This window comes from Aegilops tauschii, chromosome 1 (genome assembly GCF_002575655.3).
Source record: "Aegilops tauschii subsp. strangulata cultivar AL8/78 chromosome 1, Aet v6.0, whole genome shotgun sequence".
NCBI lineage: Eukaryota > Viridiplantae > Streptophyta > Magnoliopsida > Poales > Poaceae > Aegilops > Aegilops tauschii.
This window is the reverse complement of record NC_053035.3, coordinates 429462815-429484892: the sequence shown is the minus strand read 5'-3', so window position 1 is coordinate 429484892 and position 22078 is coordinate 429462815. Positions and strand designations below refer to the sequence as shown.

At 46.1% G+C, this 22078-nt stretch overlaps 1 protein-coding gene across 2 annotated transcripts; it reads left to right on the top strand.

Annotated features, from left to right (window-relative positions):
* The first annotated feature begins 46 nt into the window (after positions 1-46).
* On the top strand, positions 47-20531 carry LOC109743552 (protein arginine N-methyltransferase PRMT10-like). Of its 2 annotated transcripts, none has more exons than XR_005756496.3 (14): positions 47-460; positions 566-744; positions 852-1044; positions 1287-1393; positions 1620-1933; positions 3644-3829; positions 4209-4316; positions 4416-4484; positions 4566-4616; positions 18009-18068; positions 18300-18477; positions 18652-18732; positions 19478-19532; positions 19631-20531. XR_005756496.3 is itself a non-coding variant. In XM_073500328.1 (14 exons), exons 1-5 carry the CDS (start codon positions 313-315, stop codon positions 1632-1634), a joined length of 642 nt encoding a protein of 213 aa, XP_073356429.1. In that variant the 5' UTR covers positions 47-312; the 3' UTR covers positions 1635-1933; positions 3644-3829; positions 4209-4316; positions 4416-4484; positions 4566-4616; positions 18009-18068; positions 18300-18477; positions 18652-18732; positions 19428-19532; positions 19631-20531. The 2 variants fall into 2 exon arrangements, 1 of the variants encoding a protein (XP_073356429.1); XM_073500328.1 differs by having other exon boundaries at positions 19428-19532.
* Positions 20532-22078: the final 1547 nt, after the last annotated feature.

Sequence of the window (22078 nt, the reverse complement as noted above, 5' to 3'; positions counted from 1 at the left end):
ATACCTTATCCAAACCACTCGCTCCTCTCCCCTCCACTCACTCACTTCATCTCCCACTTTCCCCTCTGCCGCTGCATCGCCGCGTGCGTCCACGAGCTGGCGGCCGCGCGACTCTACCCGCCGACCGCCGCATCAGTCCCATGCCGCGGCAGATCTTGCGGCTAACTCACCTCTCCTCTCCACTCACTCGCCACCTCTCGCCCTCTCACCTCCCCCCGCCGCATTGCCGCGCGCGTCGCCGAGCCCGCAACCGCGTGACTCCGCCCGCCGACCACTGCACCAGTCTCCGGCGAGCCGTGTGTGACTCGACTGATGGGGACGCACGCATCGAGCTTCATCGCCCAGGCGCGGGTGCTGGATCCGGTCACGTTCCGTTCGGATCCGTGGCGGTGCTGGTCTACGGCGAGTTCAAAGGTGGATCCGAAGCGGGGTGCCTCGATCTGCAACGCCAGAAGCTCTGGTACGCCGATCCGACCCCTTTCCTCCTCTACTTCTTCCTTTTTTGCTTCCCTGGCCTGATCTCCTCCTCGCTGATGTATCGAGGCGCCGTGACCCGGCCTCACAGGTAGGGCCAGGGCGAAGAAGGCTCCCCGACGGCCAAGAAACGGTCACTGTGGTGCGGCCTGTGGTCTACATCGCCGGCAAGAAGCACCACCACGAGGTCGGGTCACGGTGGTGCAGCCTGTGGTCTACATCGCCTACCACTCCACCGTCTTCCGCAACCCCCCCCACTTCCGCGGCAAGGTGAGACAAACGGCCCCTCCCCGCTCCCCCGTCCCCGCGAATCACCGGAGGTCCGAGGTTTGCTGTAATTTGGGGCTCCGGCTTGATTGATTCGGTGGATCTGTCAGGTGGTTCTTGATGTCGGCACCGGGAGCGGCAACCTCGCTATCTGGAGCGCTCAGGCCGGCGCCAGGAAGGTGTACGCCGTCGAGGCCACCAACGTGGTGGAGCACACCCGCAAGCTCGTCCGCGCCAACGGGGTCGCCGACATTGTCGAGGTCATTCAGGGGACCATGGAGGACATTGTGCTGCCGGAGAAAGGCGAGTCTTTTCGTTTCTTGAATCCCCCTTCCATTATTTCGTTCCCGAGTGGAGGGTAAACAATTGAAAGTACTGGTGTTGGCTGGTGGAGTGATATCCCAACAATATTATTAACAATAAAATGGCCAAGTCTTTCATCTTGAAAGGGGATTTTTTGTTTCCAAGTCTAATCAGAATATGGAAGCTATGATGTATATTGGGTATTGATCACATTGTTGTGTGTATTGTTTTTGGAACTGCAGTTGATGTCATTATCTCTGAGTGGATGGGCTACTATCTCTTGAGAGAGTCCATGTTTCATTCCGTCATATCCACACGTGACCGCTGGTTAAATCCAAGGTGGTGTAATGTAAGTAAAGAGAAGCATTCTTGAATTTTAAGTTTGTCAAGATGTACTGTACTGGTTTTGAATTTTCTTACCAGAACTGTACTTGTTATATGCAGCCTGATTAAATTAACAAACAAATAATCTTAAATGTTTTGTTTCTGAAAGATGGCAATTAACAACCTTCTGATTTTGTTGTTTGCGCAATCAAAACACAGATGCACCTAATGCATAATCAATCTTTTGCAAGGTCGACATCGACTGAGTACGAGCAGCCTTACGTCACAAGGGGGCGTGGAACTGCTGCAGCCCATCGGTGACAGAGCAGACTCCAGCGACTTTGCCCAGCTAGGTACATCCTCTACACGACTACACGGTAGCAACTTGAAGAAAATTCTTCCTTTTTTGCTTCCATGACCTGATCTCCTCCTCGCTGATGTATCGAGGCGCCGTGACCCGGCCTCACAGGCAGGGCCAGGGCGAAGACGTATCCCCGATGGCCAAGACACGACCACGGTGGTGTAGCCTGAGACAGAGCAGACTCCAGCGACTTTGCCCAGCTAGGTACATCCTCTACACGACTACACGGTAGCAACTCGAAGAAAATTTGACTTGATTAGTATAGTAGCTTAGTAGTAGTAGGTTCATGTACTCGCAAGTTTATATCGAATAATCACTGCACCGGATATGCAAGCCTGGGATTATATATGTGTGGGGGTTTGTGATATTGTGAGTGGTCTTATATATGTTAAGCTTGATGATATTTGCACAAACTGTGTAAGACAAACAGACTGTTTGATTTGTTAAATTTTCTTGGACGCGTGAAGCAAAATGCATCGTCGTCTTGGTTGGCTAGGATCCAAATAGCCAACCCCAATTTCATATATAAAACAGTACCAGGCTAGTCTGTTTAGTAATAAGAGCCATAGAGATTATGGTTTTCCAAATAATTTATAGCAAACACTTTGAATTTAATTAAATGAGATCTAAAACCTATATTGCTTGATGATTTCCTCAAATGAAATATTACTATTGCTAAGCTCAATTATGGTATAATCGCATTGTTTAAAAAAACAATGGCGTTAAGCAAATTTATAAGTTCAAATGTATTTGGCTGTTGAATATCAGTCTCTTTTTTTAATCATAAGAATCTTTTTTTAATCAAAATTCTTATGAATATACTTTGGTGTCGTGGTGGCTCTTTGATTTCCCTGTACAAATTGCTACTACTACTTCCATTTTTTAAATTGTAGACATACGTTCACCTAATTGGAGTTTAGCTCCAGCTACATAACAAGGATAAAAGGACCAAACAGACACAAAATATATGATACTAAGATGAAACTATACCACACATTTTGTTTTGGCAACAGTGTCTGTGCCTGCTTTGGGGCCAAATCATTATTTTTTTGAAAAGTAAAACACTCCAGTGGAGTATAGTTTCACAGCCTCGCAGTGACACAGGCATTGTGCAATAGGAGTGCAGGAAAATATAGTGGCCGCGCACGTTTAAACACACATGATGCAGGCACCAGATTTGTCACATACAAGAAAAATAGGCAATTTGCAAAGACAAAATTTAGGCAAAATCAGTCAACGTATTTGAAGGGCTAGTAATATTACAAAATCTGATTTCTTTTAGTAGACATTGCTTGCACCCAATTTTTCAGTTATGGTAATATGATGTATGGAACTTGCTTGGTTCACTGCCATTGTTCCTAGTTTACTAAAAACAATTTTTTTTAGAAGTAAATGTCCTTTTTAATTCCATCTAAAAGTTCACCATGTCCTCTTTAAATGGACAGTTTATATAACTCTTGAGCAGTTGAGATTTTTAGCTTGTAATACAGTCATTCTGAATAATTTAGCATTCAGTATGATCATGGGGTACATGTGTATTTAAAGAACAAGAGCAGCAAATATTTTTGTTATTGCTAAACAAGGGAGCAAAGTTGGGCTACGTTAAACTTTACATATTTGCTTAAGTAAACAATTGCAGCCAATCTCTTATGTTCTACAAGTTTGGGTTTTTGTGGTGGAAGTTGGATGGGGGGTCCATCAGGTGCAAATATGCTGACAGAGGTTCATCATGTTGTGGTGGAAGTTTGCTTGGCTATGAAAATAGTTTGCTTGGCTATGCAGCCTAAAATATATGATGAATATATTTGTCTTCAGTTGCAGCCCACCTAATAGGACTGCTTGATTAAATCTACAATCAATTGTAGTATACCTGAAGAAAACATGGTCATGATCTAATAACTATTATACTTTTAGAGAAGAGACAGATCCAGAAATGTTCATACCCGGAGCAAAAGTCGCCTTCTTGATGCTCCTAGCTTACACAAGGTACTCCTCGAAAAAATTTCCTCCAGGTCTGGCTAATTTGATCCTATGCTATATGTGATGGGTGAAGGGAGAGCAAGGAGGGGGAGGAGGGATGGCAGAGGTTAACATATATAGGTAGGAGATCATGGCTATTCCAGTCCTACCATATATTGCTGTATGTTGCAGATCTATTTCCTTTTGAGATCAAATGCACACATGTTAATAAATTAGAAAAGATGGCAAGAATTAAAACTTTCTAAATAATTAAATTTTTGTATTAATTAAATAATGAACTTATCATTGATTTGCATGCCAAGATTAGCTACCGCAATAGAAAATTCACGGCGTGCACACAAACATATCAACTATTAAATTGGTAACGGTGAAATAATAATGAATTTTTTTGTTCACTTCTTTTCTCACTGAAAAATAATGCTTTGGCCTTTTATGTCACTTGTTTGGTTGACTTTATATTAACTCATTGTAGTAATCTTTTGATGTGTTGATTTGGCAGCTTTTATTATGAAGTTAAGCTTGTAGACACACATCTGATCTGGTAGTTATTTGTATGAGTTCACAAGACATTCGACATGAAGCTTTTAGAATACACCCCGTTCGACTGGTATGACATATTTTCTTCTTTCTTGTACTCGTCGTGCTCCTGGTAACATGGGATTTCCTTGGGCCTAATGTATAGTATTACATATGTCTGTTTTCAAAGTACATGTGTTTCTTGATCAACTAAACCTTGGTGAATGTACAATCAGGGGGAGCCTTGAAGCCTTCTCATGTAAGAGTTTGCTCAACTAAATTTTGATAACTGAGTCCATTACATCATTCTAATAGGGTCAAGTTCCACTTTAATTTGCAGGCAAAGCATGCAGGAAATGATCGTTGGATTTCAGTAAGACTTGAACATGAGGTACATACTTTCCATCAGCCTATGATTTACGACAACTGCTTTTCTTTTAGCGCTGATGTTGATAAGTAGGCATTGACGTGATAGTTATATATAGTTCTTATTGCCAAATATATAGTTTATGACTTTACTGTTCTCATTGACGTGATATTTCGAGTTCTAGTTCACATATCTTGGATGGAGTTATACGATACGAGGAATTATAGGGTGCGTCACAAAACCAATGTTTAATATATCCAAAACACCAAAAAGTATTTAAACCTATATATATATATATATATATATATATATATATATATATATATATATATATATATATATATATATATATATATATATATATATATATATAGTGTTACTATTCATCATCCAGGGTGCAGAATAAGTTATTCTTAACCCGAGGTAATCTTACGATCATATCATAATTAAATTACATTTGGAATTCAAATAGTTACATTCCTATTGATTCACTACGTAAAATTTGGCATAAAAAATAAAAATATAGGTCATAAGGCAAGAAAATTTGCAGTTTATGTGTATTTTACACTATGTTTTTACGTTTGTAATTTCACATAACATGAAATATTTTTTACGACGATTATATATATTATTACGGTCTCTTTTTATGTCGGAAATAAGACAAATTTTACGGAACGTAAAATTACGGTGCATTGATGGTAAAATAGAGGGGGTGAAGAATAACTATTCCTCACACAGGATGACGAATAGTCAATCCCTATATAATCCAATGCATTATATAGTTATTCGTATTGCCAAATAGATAATTCTCAATTCGATCCCTAACAGAGCTGTAGTAGCCATTTATTTGCGACATATGAATATGCATCTGACCATAGTCAGTCGTTTAAAACCCTCAAGGCCGCTCTGCTTTCAGCTGGTATGTTTCCAGCTGCTTCATTGTTTTTGATTGTCAACATCTGGACCATCATGTTCTTTCTGAGCTGTATTGAATCCTATAAAAGATGGAAAAAATAATTTAATAATTTGCTATAAAAATAAATTGCACGACAAACCTCGTTATTGTGTACTTACGTGAGTGGTCATCCTACCAGAATGAGTAGTACCATTCTGGTGGGCCATTTCCTGTAGGACAAGGAAAGCGGAGTCTTTGTTGTTACAAAAAAGTAACTATATTAAAACTATAACGGTGTGCTTATAATGTATGTGATCAATTTAGTATATTACCGCCTGCCGATAGAAGATATGCCGTACGGTGACCAGTCCATGAGATTGGTATTCCAACCAGGGATCCTCATCTGCAACACATTGTTGAACACTTGCTTCAACATTGTGATTTCCTTCCTCGTTTCAGTGCTATGAAAGTTGTATGGTCCACCATAGGCGTCGATACATGGATCAGTTGGGAGAACCCTCCTACTTTCCATGTCGAGTACAAGTAGTCCGTATGAAGAATCCACCAAAACAAATGGTAGTAGATACTACGGTAAATAGACACATGTTAGTAGCTAATATAATAAGCAAAATAAATGATAAGAATGAGTCTCTTACAATGTTAGAGTTGAACGCATCATATTTAGGAAACGGCCGGACAGCGACATTGTCAATCAGCACTGCGGTGCGTGTTTCTTGATCCATCCAAGAGTGTCTGAGGGCCCGTGCCTGAGAATGAAACTGCAAGTCGAAAAAATGTTTGTTTCCAAGCATTCTTGTACCTGTAGTGCTCTCTACTTCAGCACTCGCAAGCATACGAATTGCAAGATTGAAGCATTCGGGATGAATTTATCCAAAAAGCAAAATTGTTTCCTGGAGCATCCGTAGGCTGATTTCAATCTGATACGGTCGTTCGCTTCTAATCCAAATTGTGCTGCCCAAAAAATGCAGACCAATCTTTACCAAAAAACATCACATATAGTCTAACTCTTTTGTATAATAAAGATCAGTGAAAAAAGTTATTTAATTAAGAACATCCTAACTCCTATGTGATAATCTGGTAGCTATTTTTTTTGTACAAAATTAACATGGCCACATGTACCATAGATAAAAAAGTGTAGGAGACAATGAACACTTATCAATAATAGTTATTTAACAATGTAGGGCCATGATAACCAAACAACTTATTCATTATATAGGCAAATGCCTTTGGGTTGCTACGGGGCAATAAAAAATGAAGTGTAAAGTAATTAATCAAATATAATTAATTAAATGCATATTATAACCCTAAGGACGCAGATTGATTCTTCCGTGAGTTTACCGTAAGGGTATCCACGGTGGTCCTCCGCGCGTTGATAAGATCCCTATGGTCTACCATATGTACAACATGTATGACAGTTAGTGAATAAAAAAAGTATGTGCAATAGGTTTCTCTGTTCATTTTATGTATATTCAGGTTATGTTTAGTGAGGCCAGATATATTCAGGTTATGTTTACAAACCACTTAGATCATGTTGATACAACATCTACGAAACCAGAACTCTGCACATTAAGGAGTAATATATAGTCAGGTTACTATAACGAAAAATTTGCATACTATACGTTTTCAAATAATAATTTATATAAACCCAAGAGTAGTCAGCAAACTCACGCTAAACTACTTACCAGTCTTTGAAAGGGATGGCTGATTCTCCTCTTGTAACCTGACCATATCCTCCTCTTTTTTCTTCCGATAAGCTGCACGCTCTGTGCGTTGAACTGCTCCCTTGTTTCGTTAGCGTATTTTTTGCGTTCATTAAATACAGCTCATGTTGCATGCTGCTCGGAAGTTGTGTCATCTGCATTACGTTAAAAGTAAAACCAGAAAGCCCATTAAGCTCATCTCGGAAAATGGACTAAACCTCACTGATCCGCTACTGAAAACGTAGATTTGGAAGCTGGATAAGCATGCCTGGGAATACCTTGAGTTTCATCTCGTAGCTTAGTCGTACCATCCTTATTATTCTCAGAAGACGACGGCATCCCGTCGTTTAAAGGTTCCCGCCCTACAACTTACCAATCAACAAAATATACGGTATGTTGTACATGAAGGTGAACACCCATAATTATTAACTATGTCACATGAATTGAGGATGAGTCAGTACCATATGAATCTTGCGCTACATGTGTGCCATAATCCAGTGTTAGCTCACCGTGAGCCGACAAGGAAGCATCACGATGGCCTCCAAGCCGTAGCAATCTTTTTCCATCTGTAGAGTTGTAATCAGGATGAATACAAGAGCAATGACACACTGGCGACAAAGCATGCATGCAACATTATCAGCAATCTTCACACAGTCTTATACCTGCTTCCGTCGTGTAACTATCGTCAACATTTGCATCTACGGGTATGATGCTTGCATTGTAGTCTCCAACATTTATCCCGCCCGTAAGGACTGCATAACATAATGCATACAACTTGTCACTGTCAGAAATGGACGTGAGGCAACATTTATAACCAATCTTCACACAGTATTATACCTGGTTTCGTCGTGTAACTATTGTCAACATTTTCAGCTACGGGTATGATGCTTGCATTGTATTCTTCATCATTTCTCCCGCTCATAAGGCCTGCAACACATTATGCATATAGTTTGTCACTGTCAGAAATGCAGGTCTCGCAACTGTACGTATATCTGGTAGAGTGCATCATACCTGTAGTTACGTCCTCTTCTGGTTGATGTTCGCCCGCCTTGCTTTCGAATTTCCCCATACGCACCTATGGAATGGCAGTTCACTTTTGAAATGACCATTGTGTGATGGCAAGAATATTATAAATAGCGGGTGTGTGTGTGTGGGGGGGGGGGGGTAGTGATGATGATATAGACCTGGGGTAGGGTCATAGGCCTGACCTATGCGCCCTATCCAAGGTCACTATCCTAGAAGCAAAGAAGCTCAAGAGACAACAGGGAGGACCCAACAAAGGTGTCGAGTGCAATCCACTCGACCGGTCAGCTACTCGGAGACCCCTCCTTCTTGAAGTCGCTCGACCAATCGACCACTCGACCATACAAGAATCCACTTGACCTATTGAAGACCAGGAGTCATCTGGAACGACAACGGACGAGCGTTCACTCTGTAATCTTTAAGGCCATTAAGGCATTTAAGGTTGGCGTTACCAGTAACGCTTAATCTTTATGTACATTGAACCCTTGGCAACAGGGGGACGACTGGGGTCCTGGCGTTCACTATATAAGCCACCCCCTCCTCTGGCACAAGGGTTCGCACCCCCTGTAACACACACACACACACGCATAATCCAGTCGACCGCCTCTGGGCACCGAGGCGTAGGGCTATTACTTCCTCCGCGAAGGGCCTGAACTCGTAAAACTTGTGTGTACAACTTCTCCATAGCTAGGATCTTGCCTCTTCATACCTACCCCCCATTCTACTGTCAGTCTTAGTACCACAACAGTTGGTGACTCCATCCAAGCAAAGATATCCACATTATCAGAAGCTTGTCTATGGAATTTATATGACCATGAAGAAGGTTGCACATTATTTCTCTGATCACTCCATTACAGTCGTCAGCGACGCGCCATTGTCAGAAATTCTGAACGATAGAGATGCAACTGGTCGAGTGGCAAAGTGGGCGATTGAACTTCTTCCCTTGGATATCAAGTTTGAGGCAAAGAAAGCGATCAAGTCCCAAGCAATAGCAGATTTCCTCGCCGAGTGGGTTGAGAAGCAACTACCGACTCAGATTCACTCGGAGCATTGGACCATGTTCTTTGATGGATCCAAGATGCTGAACGGTTCGGGTGCAGGGGTGGTATTGGTATCCCCCCAAGGAGACAGGCTCAACTACGTTCTTCAAATTCATTTTGATTCCTCCAACAATGAGGCTGAATACGACACTTCTGTACGGGTTGCGTATGGCCATTTCACTCGGCGTCCGTCGCCTAATGGTCTACGGTGACTCAGATTTGGTGGTTAATCAAGTAATGAAGGAATGGGACGTCAAGAGCCCAGCTATGACTGGCTATTGCAATGCGGTGAGAAAGTTAGAGAAGAAGTTTGAGGGGTTAGAGCTCCATCATATACCCCGACTGAAAAATCAAGCGGCTGATGATTTGGCAAAGATAGGTTCCAAGAGAGAGACCATTCCCAGTAATGTGTTTTGGGAACATATTCATACACCTTCAGTTCAGGAAGATCCTTTCACGGAAGAGCCCCCACAACCTAAGAGTGCCACTGATCCGACTGAAGTCAAAGTCCCAGCCGTGGTCGACTTGATCATGGAGGTTTTGGTCATCACTCCCGACTGGACAGTGCCGTACATCACATACATTCTTAGGAAGGAACTCCCAGAGGATGAAGAAGAGGCTCGACAACTCGTCCGTTGATCCAAAGCCTTTACTGTGATAAGAGGACAGCTGTTCAGAGAAAGTGTAACTGGAGTCAGCCAGAAATGCATAATGCCAGAAGAAGGTCGAGTGATCCTCAACGGCATCCACTCGGGGACCTGTGGTCACCATGAGTCCTCTCGGACCATTGTGGCCAAAGCATACCGAGCAGGATTTTATTGGCCACGAGCAAATGAAATGGCGAAGGAAATAGTCGACAAATGTGAAGGTTGCCAGTTTTTCTCCAACATGTCTCACAAGCCTGCATCAGCCCTGAAGACCATTCAGACCATTCCGCTTGTCTGGCCCTTTGCTGTCTGAGGGTTAGATATGGTTGGACCTCTGAGGACTGGTAGGAGTGGCTTCACTCGTGTACTCGTGGCAGTCGACAAGTTCACCAAATGGATTGAAGCCATGCCTATCAAAAATCTTGAAGCCAGTACTGCGTTCAGCTTCATCAGAGAGTTAACATTCAGATATGGTGTTCCGCATAGCATCATCACAGATAATGGGTCGAACTTCGATTCTGATGAGTTCAGAGCCTTCTGCGCTTCCCAAGGCACTCGAGTCAATTATGCTTCAGTTGCCCATCCCCAGTTGAATGGACAAGCTGAAAGAGCAAACAGATTGATTCTCAAAGGACTGAAACCCCGATTGATGCGTGATCTCAAGCATGCAGCAGGCGCATGGGTCGATGAACTTCCATCAGTGCTTTGGGGATTGAGGACAACTCCTAATCGGTCGACTGGCCGAACTCCATTCTTCTTGGTCTATGGAGCTGAGGCTGTACTTCCGAGTGACTTGCTTCACAATGCGCCCCGAGTCGAGCTTTTCTCAGAAGATGAAGCAGAACAGGCTCGGCAAGACGCAGTTGATCTCTTAGAAGAGGAGAGAGAGATAGCCCTGATCCGGTCGACCATTTATCAGCAAGACCTGCGTCGATTCCACGCCAGAAACATGAGGGGTCGAGCATTTCAAGAGGGAGACTTGGTTCTTCGAGTGGATCAACAGAAACCACACAAGCTTGCTCCTGCTTGGGAAGGCCCCTTCATCGTCACCAGAGTACTCCACAACGGAGCATACCACCTTTACAATGTCGAGCACAAGAAAGACGGCGGCGCTGAGCGGCATAGCTCATCCTCTTTAAGGACCGGCGCAGAGAATGCGGAGCTGCTCCGCCCCTTTTACACTTAAGCATTCAGACTGTTGAGATGTAATAAGAAATACCTTCTAGTTTGATTATCAAAGACACAGTTTTACAGTCTCCTAAATGATTATTATTCCTTTTTTATATGTTCTAAATCCCCAAGTGGGTGTCTTAGATGCGAATCCGCTTCGCCTAAGTTTCAAAAAAGAAAAATCCTGCCGAGTAAAGAGCAAGCCTCTCACTCGGAGGCTTAGTTGCGAATCCGTTTCGCCTAAGTTTGAAAAATCCTACCGAGTGGTGAGCAACCCTCTCACTCGGGGGCTTAGCTGCAGTCCGGTACTCGCCTAAGTTTAAAAAATCCTACCGAGTGGTGAGCAACCCTCTCACCCGGGGGCTTAGCTGCGGTCCAGTACTCGCCTAAGTTAAAAAAATCCTACCGAGTGGGGAGCAACCCTCTCACTTGGGGGCTTAGCTGCAGTCCAGTACTCGCCTAAGTTTAAAAAATCCTACCGAGTGGGGAGCAACCCTCTCACTCGGGGGCTTAGCTGCAGTCCAGTACTCGCCTAAGTTTGAAAAATCCTACCGAGTGGGGAGCAACCCTCTCACTCGGGGGCTTAGCTACAGTCCAGTACTCGCCTAAGTTTAAAAAATCCTACCGAGTGGGGAGCAACCCTCTCACTCTGGGGCTTAGCTGCAGTCCAGTACTCGCCTAAGTTTAAAAAATCCTACCGAGTGGTGAGCAACCCTCTCACTCGGGGGCTTAGCTGCAGTCCAGTACTCCCCTAAGTTTAAAAATCCTACCGAGTGGTGAGCAATCCTCTCACTCGGGGGCTTAGCTGCAGTCCAGTACTCGCCTAAGTTTAAAAAATCCTACCGAGTGGTGAGCAACCCTCTCACTCGGGGGCTTAGCTGCGGTCCAGTACTCGCCTAAGTTTGAAACACATCCCGATCCACAAGGACGACGAGGTGCAGGTCGACTACGACCTTCTCCTCAGAACTGTGCCACAAGTACAATGTGCGCTCCATCCTGATCCGCAAGGACGACGAGGTGCAGGTCGACTGCGACCTTCTCCTCAGAACTGCGCCACCAGTACAACGTGTGCTCCATCCTGATCCACAAGGACGACGAGGTGCAGGTCGACTGCGACCTTCTCCTCAGAACCGCGCCACGAGTACAACATGCGCTCCATCCTGATCCGCAAGGACGACGAGGTGCAGGTCGACTGCAACCTTCTCCTTAGAACTGCGCCACGAGTACAACGTGCGCTCCATCCTGATCCGCACGGACGACGAGGTGCAGGTCGACTGCGACCTTCTCCTCAGAACTGCGCCACAAGTACAACGTGCGCTCCATCCTGATCCGCAAGGACGACAAAGTGCAGGTCGACTGTTACCTTCCCCTCAGAGCTGAAGCACAAGTTCAAAGACTATTCCGAGTGAAGAACAAGTTCCACTCAAAGGCAAACACAAGCATATTCAGAGATAAACCAAGTTCAGATAAATCCTAAGGTTCCAGACCACGGATTAAAGTACTCGGGCATCAAGCCCGAAGGATTTTAACGATTACACGATCACTCGGCATTCCGAGGCAAATAAAGGTGAAGCATAATGGTTTTTGATCACTCGTCAGTTGAAGGACTGGCTGGATCGAAGAACCTGTCAAGGTCTATGCTGTCTGCGATGCGAGTGGCGGCGTCAAGGAAAGTATCCATGAAGGACTGGAAAGTGTGCTTTTTGGTGTTCGCAACCTTGAGCTCTGCCAGCTTGTCTTCTTTGACATCCTTGCAGTGCACTCGAACCAATGACAGGGCGACATCAGCGCCGCAACGAGCAGATGATTTCTTCCATTCTTGCACTCGGTCAGGTATTTGATTCAGTCGAGCCATCAGAGACTCGAGGTCTTGAGACAGCTCCGCCTGAGGCCAGAGTTCAGCATCAACCCGAGTCATCGCCGCCTTCAGACGGGCAAGATAAGCAACTGCGTTGTCCATGCGAGATCCAACCGCAGCACATTCATTGCGATGTTGTCTTTGACTGGACAATTTATGGGATCGAGACCTGTCTCGACCCGCCCAGTTTCTGCTTCAAAGTCCTGTCAAAGTTCTGCACAGTCGAGTAAATAGTGAGTCGACAATATGGTAAGACCTATCAATCGACAGCAACAAGTCAGTCGAACAACAATACCTTCAAGCTTTAAGACCAGTTTTGCAGCAAGCTAGCTCAGATAAGATTCTAGCTCGCCCTTCTTGACCTTGATGTTTCCAATCTCATCAGTCAGCCTGTCCTTGTCTTTCTTCAGTTGCTCGACCTCCCGATTGGCACCAGAGACAGCGGTCTTCAGTTTAGGGTTCTCTTCTTCTAACTTGTTGACTGAAGCCAGCTTCTTATCAGCAAGCGCCGTTTTCTCTCGCGCCTCCTTCTGGGCAGCAGCAAGATCCCGATCCTTCTTCTCCAGAGCCTGCTTTATTTTCTCTAAAGAAACAACATTCTTCGGACGAGCTTGAAGTTGACGGTTTTCACTACGCACATCTGTTCGAGCGAAGCCACTCGGTTCAAAGTGACTAAAAAACACACGGAAAAGTGCTAGTCGTAAGATGGACAGTTGACGATTGGTTACCTCCCATGATAGCTGCTTCGTCACGAGCGGTCTGGAGGTTCTTCTTGGCCAGTTCCAGATCAAGATTGAGGCTGATTTGCTAATTGTTCAGTTCAAAAAGTTAGGCCCCAAGATCACAAGATTTCTGCAGTCGGCGTATAAGATATATCAGTTGACAAAAACAAAAGACAATCACAGTAAAAGTTGCTCTAAGACTACCGCCAAATCAAACATTCAACGGTAGTCTCGGGGACTACACCCAGTGGGTGCACTTAACGTGCCCCCACTGGTTTGATTCAACACTCGGCATGGTCTGCCCAGCACGAGTCGTAAAAAAAGGGGGGGTAGATTCTCGAACCCCGGCCGACTGCCAATAGTCGACCGCGGTCTCGAGGACTACACCCAGTGGGGGCACGTTGGCATGGTCTGCCCAGCACGAGTCGTTTAAAACACTCGACTCAATCCAAGTCGACTCAAGTGGAAGACCTATACAACTTTAAGACAGACACAACCCAGTGGGTGATCAGATGAGAAATAAGATCAGTCGGAAATCAACTAACCTGGACATTGGTTTGCAGAGCAGCGCTGGCGTTGTAGACCACCTGACTGGCCTCGTGCACCACTTTCAACTGCTCCATCACAAGATTCAGCTGAAGAAGAGCTTCCTTGGCAGCACTCGACGGGTCGTCTGGAGTTTGGTACGCAGTAAAAAGCGATGATGGCAGGGCAGTCGAAGCAGCCACTGGGTCTGATGCGTGGAGTTGTACTGGAGCAGCAGAGGTCTGAGCAGCCGACCCTGACGGGTGATCAGTCGACAGCGGGTTAGCGAAAGTGACGTTGGTCCGAGCCGGATCTGTGGATCGCTCGACCGCCGTCCCAGGCATCAGTGTCAACTGAGGAACCTGAACCACAGGCGCTTTCCAGCTTGGTTCCTTGTCCCCCCTCATCCTTTCCCTCAGAGGCACTTCTTCTTCATCATCCGGAAGCACGACAACGTCTCGTGGAGCTGCAACAAACAGGAAACATCAGAGATTCAACTGACGAATAATCCAATCGACAGAATAAATTCGAGTCGAGCGGACTTACTAGCTTTGGAGGTAGCCGCGTCATCGGTTTCCTCGTCGTTTGGGATCTTGTCAATGTCCATATCAGTCACGGCAGAGGCTGGGCTGGAAAAGTTTACAATCCATTCGGTCAAAACAGAAGAATCAGTCGGTGCAAGAAAACACGGAAAGAACATTTACCCAGAGGCAACAGGAACATCCATCTTAATCTTAGGCAAGGTCTTCCGAGCCTTTGAGGGGTTGATCTTAGGCTGCCTGGCGATTTTCTCTATCCGCTCCGGAGTTGAAGATCGAGCACGCTTCTGCGTTTGAGCGCTCGAGGCCACAGTCTTGCCGCGCCTGCTCGCTGGATCATGGTGCTGCTTGGATCGACGTTCCGCACAAGGCGGTGAGTCGACTACCTCCTCGTCGTCCGACTCGTCGCTCTCCTCTTCGTCATCGTCGTCCAGCGACTCCCAATCACCACTCTCCTCCGCGCTGTCCTCGCCCTCATGACCCTGCTCCAGAGCTTGTTCATCATTGGCCATCGAGTACATCTCGGTATAAACCTACAAGACAAGAAGTCGAGTGGAAGTCAGTCGGATTCAAGAATGGTCGGAAAATGTACCCAAATGCAATCGGTTGTAGAGGCCGAACCTTGTCTAGCTGATTACTGTCGCTGAAGGGATTGACTCTCCTGGCGCCCCTGGGGTTGTCTTTGTTTCCTGTAATACTCCTCAGCCATTGGGCCACTGTTTTGGCCAGCACCTCCTCTGGATGAACCCGAGCGGTGTCGCCGGCTCCAGAATACATCCACATAGAGTGGTCACGAGCCTGGAGCGGCTGGATGTGCCGACTAAGGAATACCTCCAACAAATCCATGCCGGTGACGCCTTGGTTGATCAACTGGACCACCCTCTCGACCAGCATGGCTGTCTCCACCTTCTCCATGGCGGTCACTTTCAGCGAGGAAGGGGTCTGAACACGATCGAAGGAAAAAGAGGGAAGTCCAGTCGACTGGCCTGGAGTCACGATATCCTGGCAATAGAACCAGGTCGACTGCCAACCTCTGACCGACTCAGGAAGGGTCATTGAAGGGAAAGAACTCCTCTTCCTCTTCTGGATACCCAGACCCCCACACATCTGAATAACGTGTGTTTTCTCATCACTCGAATTTTCTTTCTTCACCGACTGGGAGCGGATAGTGAAAATGTGCTTGAAAAGACTCCAGTGCGGTCGACACCCCAAAAAATTCTCGCACATGGACACGAACGCGGCAAGATATGTGATGGTGTTGGGAGAAAAATGATGGAGTTGGGACCCAAAGAAATTCAAGAAACCCCGAAAAAAGGGTGCAGAGGAAGCGAGAAACCGCGGTCGACATGGGTGGCGAGCAGAACACACTCACCCGGTCGCGTCTGCGGCTCCGTCTCCCCTTCTGGCAACTGCGCAGCTCCATGGACGATCAGCCCGGACTCAGCCAGCTCATCCAAATCTTCCTGCCGAAGCGAGGATCGGATCCAATCGCCCTGGATCCAACCCGACGGCAGCCCCGACTGCGACGACGACCCCCGATTCGTCTTCTTGCCTTTCTCCGCCCCCGTCGCCTTCTTCGCGCGTTCCAGCGCCGCCGTCTTTTCCTTCCCCATGGTGACGGAGCGGCGGCGTCGAGAGCGGAGGAGCCGGATGCGGTGGAGAAACAGAGGAGAATGAAGAGGAATGGGCGCGCACAGTGCAGGCGCCTCGGCCCCGTCACCTTTAAAGACCCACTTCCGAGTGGCTGACGCGTGGGCCCAGATGATCCTGTCAAATCCCGCAACAGTCGCATGCGGGGTACGTGGCGAAAAAGGTGGCGCGGAGCTCGAGGCACTCCCGTCTATCCATCCCGCTTACCACGGCGCGCTCCGCCTCGCGCGCTTCCCCGAAATTTCGAATCCCGTGAAATCCGGGATACGCCGTAACCAATCGCGCCAAAGATTTCACGTCGAAAACAACACTCGACGGATGACGTTATAAATCCAATCGGCAACTTCTGAATCGATCAAGGTGACTGAAACGAAGCCGAAGTTCCAACATGGGCCTCCGTTCAAACATAAATAGTTGTGAAACACAAGAGTCGAAGCGAGATCAACTTCAACCTTCTTTTCACTCGGACCTCAATCCATTCGGGGGCTAATGATGATGATATAGACCTGGGGTAGGGTCATAGGCCTGACCTATTCGCCCTATCCAAGGTCACTATCCTAGAAGCAAAGAAGCTCAAGAGACAACAGGGAGGACCCAACAAAGGTGTTGAGTGCAATCCACTCGACCGATCAGCTACTCGGAGACCCCTCCTTCCTGAAGTCGCTCGACCAATCGACCACTCGACCATACAAGAATCCACTCGACCTATTGAAGACCAGGAGTCATCTGGAACGGCAACGGACAAGCGTTCACTCTATAATCTTTAAGGCCATTAAGGCATTTAAGGCTGGGGTTACCAGTAACGCCTCATCTTTATGTACATTGAACCCTTGGCAACAGGGGGACGGTTGGGGTCCTGACGTTCATTATATAAGCCATCCCCCTCCTCTGGCACAAGGGTTCGCACCCCCTGTAACACACACACACGCATAATCCAGTCGACCGCCTCTGGGCACCGAGACGTAGGGCTATTACTTCCTCCGCGAAGGGTCTGAACTCGTAAAACTTGTGTGTACAACTTCTCCATAGCTAGGATCTTGCCTCTTCATACCTACCCCCATTCTACTGTCAGTCTTAGTACCACAACAGGTAGCAATAAATTCCTTTTTGTGTGTGGTCGTGGTGTTTTCCTACATCACACTGTCTAAGCATGTCTTTATCTACTGATTCTGGATTTCTTGTAAAACTGGTATATACTTGAGGTAAACCACTGATGCTCCAAACATAAGTTGAGACCCTTCGTCCGTAGATTTTTGGAAGAAGCAAGAAATATGTTTAAGATTTATATCTACACCCTGGGTGACAAGGCTTACGCAATCGAAATAGCAAAGCTTCTAGACCCTGACCATGTCTATATTGATTCAAAAGTGCTATCTAACTGACCCTGACCCTGACCATGTCTATTTCTCGGGTTATAGTGGAGGACCTTGATTCAAAAGTGTTATCTAACTGTCACTGCAATCAGCAGCACAAGAAAGGTCTTGATGTGGATCTTGGAGCTGACAGTGTTGCAGTGATTCTAGTTGAGGACCTTGATTTTCATATAATCATTGTAGTCTACTGATGGTATTCAGGTTGTGAATCATTTAATGTTGATCATGGTTCTGCTTTGTTGGCATTATGCAGGAGGAGTTTCATTTGACGCTCTTCAAGACAAGCAAGAATGAGCGCATGTTCGCTGATTGTGTAAGCATGCCTTAATTTAATACACTCAATAGCTGTTGTAATGCTCCTTTTCATGATATTGTCATTGCAGATTTGTATTACTATGAACTTACTATTTAAAAGATGTATGGATTTGATCCTTTTATTGACTAATTATACAGCGTATGAACTTATTCATTTTAGAGTTGTTTATCCTGTTCTAATGCTGGAGTTAAAAGTTTCATGTAGCTAATGCCATCATCTTTATAATAGAGCGGCAACATACACCGTGAGTTTTCACCATACTCCAGGAAGCCATTTCATCAGTTTTTTGGCTTCTGACACACTCGGAGCAACAATGATACACCAAAGCAAGCAAAGAAGCCAAAAGAAGTTAAATGTTTTTACCCGCTGCTGGCATCCGATGAGCAGTTGCAGGTGTCAACCATAGGTAATTCTTGTAAGATACTTTAACATATCTCTAATTTACTGAAGTATAAAAATCTTCACCAGTTTGGCTTTAGGCAAAAATGCCTGCTTGAGAATTCAGGGAAAATTACATATTAACTTTAGAGCTTTCAGTTCATGAAGTAATTGACCTCGTTTTTGCTTGTTTACTGTGTAGTATTGTTATATGAAGTGAGAGTTGCATGTGCTGATCTGAAGCTCCCTAATGTGGCTGATCTGGAGCTTATACCCATGTTAGGTGAGTATCTCCCTCTCTGTTTGTTGGGCTGTCGGCACCGCCTTTTTGCTGCGTCTCTGTATACTATAACCACTATCCCTAAAATAAGTAAACTGTAGCCACACTCTTTCATCAAATTATTATTTAGAAGGAAAAAGATTAGAGCTGCATTTATTCATATTAATGTAGACTGGGCCTGATCCAAGAAATAGAAGACTTATACATTGATTGCATCCACTGATTAAATCCCAAATGTGTGTGGGCAAGACTATCTTCGTGTTTTCATAATATAAAAAATAGTAGGTAAGTGTCAATCTGTTGCTGGTTCAGAATTTGATAAGGTTGAAAACTTTGTATGAAAATCTTTGTAATTCTTTTGAGTTGTGGAAGAGACAACTGGGATGACTTTGATAATATGCGCTGGATGGCGGAGAGTCAAGGGTGCTCCTTAGTTAATGATTTATGGATAACTGATTGATATACAACTCTCATGTGTACAACATAGGAGAAACTTATTTGACTTCTTTTGGTGAATAATCAGGCTGGGACTCCAAGTGTTATTGGTAATATGGAACTGTGAACTATTAGAAATTAGAACCTTCAGTTATAGAATTATCATTTGCTGTTCCTCAACTTTCATTTTATATGTCAATGTCTTCAAAGAACAGAAAACAATATGGCAGTCCTAAAAGAAGATTTCTAATTGATTTAATTAGGTATGGCAGAAGCTGGTTGGTTACACAAGATTTCTAATTGATTTAATTAGGTATGGCAGAAGCACAAGATTTTGGATGTCTTGAAGTGGTGATCAGAGAGAATAGGTATCTGGATCTCCTGGTTATATACTGTTACAAGTTAGAAATCAGTTCTCCTACTTCTGAAAGCCATCTAAATTGCATCTACTCTTTAACTGTATCAGGTCACTGAAGTGCAGTCACGTGCATTGGCTTTCTCTGTGAAAGCATCTCTGTGAAAGCACTCGCATTAGGAGTAAAATGTTCATGGGATGGCTGTATGAGATGCGATGGCTGTATGAGATGAGATGCGATGGATGTATGAGATGCGATGGATGTATGAGATGCGATGGATATATGAGATGTATGAGATGCGATGGATGTATGAGATGCCATGGCTGTATCGAATAATACCTATATCTCGGATCCTGGACGTGTTCGGGCCGGATACTGGACGTGTCCGATGGAGGGCGGCGAGTGAAGCGCCTTTGATGTGCCAGGCCGGCGGCAAAGCGATCTCTCGTCGGCGTCTCCTCGCCAGGATCAGCGGCGGATCCTGGACGTGTTCGGCGGCGGATCCTGGACGTGTCCGATGGAGGGCAGCGAGTGAAGCGCCGATGGAGGCCGGCGGCGAAGGGATGGAGCGGCGGCGGCGAAGGGACCAATTTCTCCGGCGTTGGGATGAAGGGCGGTGGCGAAGGGAGACCTCGCTCGAGGGCAGGAGACGTCGATCGTACATGCGTGCGATTGGTTTAGGGTTAATTTTCGCTGGTTAATTTTCGTAGTTTTTTTTCGTTGGTTAATTTTCGTAGATTTTTTTCATTGGTTAGGCACTGGAGTGCGTGGGGCGGGTTGAGGCCTCGGTACGAGGTTTTTTCGGTTCGTGGTGGCTCAGTCTGAGGTGAGAGGAGGTACCAAAAAAACCATGAAAGGTGGGACTAAAAAAAAACTGGAAGCGAGACTACCAATTGCTCCATTAGGAGTAGAGATACTATGAAAATATGTCTCATGGTCTATCTAATGATATGTGTTTGATATTCTTCAAATACATAATTTTCTCTATAATCTTAGTGAAAGTTTGCTTAATTTGACTTTTGAAAAAAAAATGCACTACATTGCAGGACGGAGGGAGTATAACGGAAAGAAATATAGTATCACGAATAGCATATTGTGTTGCATTAAAAACTGAAAAGTACAAGACATACCTACGTCTAATGGCAATGGGTGACCTTGATATGCATGCATCATTATCTGGATCTGATGACCTCCATAGCCTGGATCAATCAACGTCCATGGAGAAAAACAAATCAAAAAACTAGGGGCAAAAAACAATTATACTAGCCAATTAGCCTAGATAGAACATATACAAGAGAGAGAAGGCTGGTAATGTAATCTAATTACCACAAATTTTGGGCTATAGTTGTTGTCGCTATGAGGGGGGAAACGGACGCGCCGGGTCTACACGGAGGGGATCTTGCTGTGGGTCTGGCCCGGATGTTGCTCCAAAGTGTTCCTAGGGCTGACTTAACACAACCGGGGGAGAGTTCCACTGGTCAAAGCCTGTCTGTGTAAAGTCAAAGGGCTAGATCTCGTGGTCTAACGCTACAGGGTTAGGCGGGACGGGTGCCCTGGGGGTAGCAATGCCACCGGAGCGTCGCACCGGGCCCTCATACATGCGGGGTGGTGTGGTGGCATGTACGAAGAGGCGGCACGCGTCTCCGGGGTGTGGACCCCCTCACGGACGGTATTGCTACCCCCCCCCCCCCCCCCCCCCCCGCCCACAGGTACCCCGTCCTGTCTATCCCTGACACAGACGACCGCCGGGTCTAGCCCTTTGACTTTCGCCGGACGTGGCATGTCCATCTATGCCGACGGCTAAGCTCCAGTGGCATTGCTACCCCCCACGGCCCCCGTACCGCCTAACCCCCAGGGTCACGGTGTCACAGGCGTCGCACCGGGTACCGGCTCCCATACAGACGGTAAACTAAGAATCTAAAAATATAATAATTGAATTGATTAAAAACTCCGGTATTCATCATTGAAAATGTACTATCACTGTGAACCTTTTAGTGCTCGGGCACCGGACCGGCTGCCCGGGCACTGAAAAGTTCATAGTAATTGTCCATTTTCTTCATATAAGTCTAATGAATACCGGAGCTTATAACGTATGGATTAGTGAACTATTTAAACAGGTCAAATTGCTTTTCCCCCCGGCGAGGTGGGAGTATTTTTTCAAAAAATTGTGGTTTGCATATATGCCGACGGCCTAGCTGTCGGCATAGCCCTCCCATCTATGCCGACGGCCGGGCTGTCGGCATATGTCCACGTTATCCACTCCCCCCGGGCTGCTGACATGTGGGCCGAGCCTATGCCGATGGCCATGCCGTCGGCATAGGGCCAACCTTATCCCCTCGGCCACCCTCCTCCTCCACTCATTTCTCTCCCTCACCGCACCTGACCCCAACCCCTACCGCCGCCGCCCACCTCCTCCGCCGCCCGCCCTGAGCACGCCACCGACCCGCGCCGCCCCACCCCGAGCCCGCCGCCGCCCGCGCCTCCCGGCCCCGACCCCGAGCCACCCCGCCCCGACCCCGGGCCGGTCGCCCCGCCCCGACTCCGCGGCGCCCCGCGCC

Coding starts and splice junctions, on each gene's coding strand:
- LOC109743552 (XM_073500328.1), top strand. CDS start 313: ATGGGGACGCACGCATCGAGCTTCATCGCCCAGGCGCGGGTGCTGGAT. Junction 461..565: donor CTGCAACGCCAGAAGCTCTG/GTACGCCGATCC, acceptor CCGGCCTCACAG/GTAGGGCCAGGGCGAAGAAG. Junction 745..851: donor CCCCCCACTTCCGCGGCAAG/GTGAGACAAACG, acceptor TGGATCTGTCAG/GTGGTTCTTGATGTCGGCAC.